Genomic DNA, 3,960 nt, shown 5'->3' with positions numbered 1-3,960 from the left:
TGAAAGGTTTTTGAATCTTGTGGCATAAGCCCAGATCTGTGAAATTTACAAAATAAAAATATTCTACAGAAATGATATAAAAAACATGTATATCTCAATATAAAGAATAAAAAATTGAAGGGGTGGGGAATGGAAACCACGAGACAAATTCCTCTCCCGGCTTCCCGGGCTGCTCTTGGACAACCTTGGTTTTGATTTTTCATGTCGCTCAGTCACACACAATGTACATCTTTGTTCATCTCTAGTCCCCTGCAGTTACTCCTGTTCTGAGTTAGTGAGCTTTCAAATAACTGATTTCTCCTGTTGCTTTTCTGAACTCCCTAAACGGCTCCAGCAATCAGCTCATCAGTTATCCATTCCTGACATGGATTCAGCACCGCCGGCCTCTCCCATCTAGCGCTGCTTGGGGGGGGGGGGCGAAACCCCACACCCAGGAATGAAGGGCGCGAGGAGGCCTCAGTGCAACCCAGAGGAAAACTGATTTGCAAAACCAACTCAAAAGCGGCTGCCCTCCTTAGAATTCCATCGAATCTTGAGTTTCTGGACAGTCCTCTAGGCCTAACGGGTCCCCTATGCCTGACTGCGAGCTCAAGGTAAACCCAGAGTTTTTATACGCGTTATGAGCATTCATGAACTTCTGCAGGTATTTGGAGGTATAGAGCCAGTGGTGTTTTAAGACATCCTCCATCTCATAGCATTTGGACTGCCTGGCATTCATTTTTCGGAAGCGCCTGAATAGTTTGTTGCCAGACTCATTTCCCTCACTCGCCCACGCCCCAATGGAGCCATCTCTCTCAATAATTTCAGGGACGTGTGCCAGGGTTTTGTGAAAATAATTGGTGATTTTGCCCTCGTATCTATACTTGAACTTGGTAGAGAGGAGCTCAGCAAAACGCTGTGAATTGAAGCTATACTGGCAGAGGGATTCTGGGCACTCTTTCGCAGGACACGACGATCGCCATACAGGCTTCATCTTCAGGTAAAGGTCCATCAGCTCTCTCAGAGCCTCGTGCCTCTCCTCAGAGGGAATTAATTCACACACTGCTTCAACCGTCTCTTTGGTCATGAGCTTCCTGGCAAAGTTGCCATTCATCCTCATGATCGGCTTGAGGTTCATCTTCTTCCTGAGATGCTTGTCCAACGTAGCCTGCCATCTTTTCCTTTCCTCTTTGGAGGCATTGGGATTCTTATACACCTCCCCTATCTCTAGCTGGAAAATCTTGTAGAACTCGGCCGCATTGCCAATGTCGCAGTGGAGTGCATCTATGGAAGGGACTGTCTCGATGAAAGGTTTCGATGAGACCCCCTTCACCCGATCCCGCAGTTCGTCCACAGACTCGTGGTACGGGTTGGAACGCCAGACCTCATAGCGCTCCAGGTTCTCAGAGTGGCTTCTGGTGATGGAGTGGAAGACAAGATTTTGAGAGGCTTCCAAGCGGGTGGCATCACAAAGGGTACAAATGTATACTGAGCCAGAAGCCTCGAGGCCTTCGACTTCCCGGACGAGTTTCTCATCATAGCCGGTGCCCCTGAAGATGAACTTGAAAGTCCGAAGGATGCCTCCCATCTCAAGCATTAATTGGCTGCTCTTCATGGCCTCCCTCTCAGCAATGAGAGGGCTCAGGATGGCCGTCAGGGTCTCATGGTCAGACTCATCTGCCAGCATGAGACACAGAGGCTTACAACACAGTTCAGAGTTAGGTTTGACTTCTTCGAACACCTTCACATTTTCTGAGCCACGTGCTATGGTAATTTTCATGACCGTGAATGAAAACCGAACTGCCTTTTCTGGAACTGCGGGCCCGCTCCCGTGCTTCTCGCTCACATCTCCCATTCCGTCGCAAGACTCCTTCACCACGACGGTAAAGGGGCCATTCAGGTAGTCATCAAGGTCTTGGGCTCTCATGCCTTCCAGGATGTCTTCTTCCATGTCCATCAGAGCAGACACCAAAGCCGAATCGTAGCGGAACCGCTTCGCAATGGTGTCCACGGGGTAATCGTCCACAGAGGAGGACAGCCCAGACAGGCCATCAATAATGCCCACGTCAGTGCTGGAGGACACGTTCTTCAGAGGGGGCTGCCACTCAAAGGGGTGGTAGCCTGGCAGGAGGACCTTCTCGGCATTCCGAAGCGCATGCAAAGGCTGGAAAATCTGCCTCCCGGTGATGGCTTTCACAGTCCTGTACATCTTGTGGTACTGACTGCAGCTGAGGAAGGTGTTGACACGGATGGCCAAGCAAACAGCTGGCTGCAGCCCAGAGCCCCGCCCCTGCATGATGGCCTCCAGCTCATCCGCTTGTCTGTGCTCATTTCTCGCCCTCAGCGCCAGCAGGAACAAGGTCAGACACACAGCTTTCACATCTCCACCTTCTTCTTTGTCAGCGAAAGCCTTGACTTGCAGCTTGAGCTCCCTCAGGCGGTGCTTCTGAGCCCTCCGGGTCAAGGAGAGGAGATGCTGGCGGGGCCGACCCCCTTTGTTAATATGCACAAAAGTCTCTTTGGATTCCTTGTGGCTCGAGACGTGGTGATTATACTTTTCCAAGCTGACCTCCTCATTGCACTCTTTGGCTGGACATTTCACCATCAGGGAATTCAAGATGCTCAGAAAGGACTTCACTGGACTCTCCAGGTCAGTAGGGAAGCAGGGATACTGGCAACAGGGACAATAGCTGCCCATGACTTTGAGGCATCTGAGAATGCAGATCCTGCAAAACACGTGCTTACAGGTGGTCTCCACAGGGTCAGCCAGAATGTGTTCACAAATCTGGCAGGAGATGGATTTCACAAAGTGTGCTGGGAAGTCCACTGCAAGAAGGGTGGTACTAAGATGTATATTACCGCAGCTGGAAATCTTCTTCATCACTTCTTTGGTGCTAATCCTGGCCTGAGCTCTTCTCTTGTGCCGACGGGCTCTTCTCGCTCGGTCAACCACGGTTTTGAGTTTTTTGCTGAGCTGCACGTTTGGCTGATGACTCTTCCTCTTGCGTCCCTGGTGGGCAGTGTGGCAAATGTCACAGGAGGGTGTGTGGGGGTGCCACTCCATGGTTGCATTCCTTGGGAAGTAAACCTCACGTGGGGCGCTGCTAAACTTCCTGTACATGATGCTCCAGCACTTATGGCAGAACTCAGTGGGGTGGATGGAGTCCACATCTGCTTTCACATCAATCCGGAAGACCTTGGCAATAAGGTCTGGCCAGGAAGTGGCTCTCTTTTCCTTCTTCCGTAAAAGGACTTGGGTTTTACCATCGACAGGCCCGTGGACTGGATATCTCCTATTGTGCCCATCAGTTTTAAAAGAATTCCCACAGATACGGCAGAGATGTCGAAGGTTGGCTTGGTGGATTGCTTTGTCTCTTGTTTTCCCATCATCATGGGATTTCTTCAGAAACTTAGGGTGAGTTTTTAATGCTGGTTGACTCAGAGCTGGCTTCTGACCATCAGCCTGGTCTGGGACTGCTGGAGATTGCTCCAGAGAGGGTTTCCCCTCAGAGGAAACTTTCTTTTCTACTTGAGCTGCTTCAGGTGCCTTTTCAAAAGATCGCACCCTGAATAGTTTAAATTTCCATTCTGAAAATTTAATATGTGGGTGCTGAATTTCATCTGGGGCAGGAGTGAGTCCCAGGGTGGGTGGCAAAGAGACAGCCATGCTGGCTGAGATCCCTGAGAACAATGAAAAAAAAGTCAGATTAAGAAAAGAATTCAATATCCCACTGATGCATCTTGGAAGGAATACAAATTAATACATTCAATTATTCATTCATTCATTGATCCAAAAAGTTATTTATTAAACCTCCTATTTTAATATACTCCGTTAGGTGCTGAGCATACAGCAGAGAATAGTCATTTCCCGGCTTTGACCGTGTACACAGTCATCTATACCAACATGCACCACAATGGTTCATTTTACGTATTTATGTATGACCTTACTTTCTTTCCACCAAAACCTTAAGGTCCTTGGGG

General features: G+C 49.2%; 1 protein-coding gene across 1 annotated transcript; it reads right to left on the bottom strand.

Annotated features, from left to right (window-relative positions):
• Positions 1 to 264: 264 nt before the first annotated feature.
• RAG1 (recombination activating 1) lies at positions 265 to 3,653 on the bottom strand. Its single transcript, XM_045808676.2, has one exon. The coding sequence runs from the start codon at positions 3,644 to 3,646 to the stop codon at positions 515 to 517; it is 3,132 nt and encodes a 1,043-aa protein (XP_045664632.2). The 5' UTR covers positions 3,647 to 3,653; the 3' UTR covers positions 265 to 514.
• Positions 3,654 to 3,960: the final 307 nt, after the last annotated feature.

Source organism: Ursus americanus, chromosome 24 (genome assembly GCF_024610735.1).
Source record: "Ursus americanus isolate L20-20 chromosome 24, mUrsAme1.1.p, whole genome shotgun sequence".
Taxonomy (NCBI): Eukaryota; Metazoa; Chordata; class Mammalia; order Carnivora; family Ursidae; genus Ursus; species Ursus americanus.
Note: the sequence above shows the minus strand (reverse complement) of the source record. Positions and strands in the feature narration are given on the sequence as shown.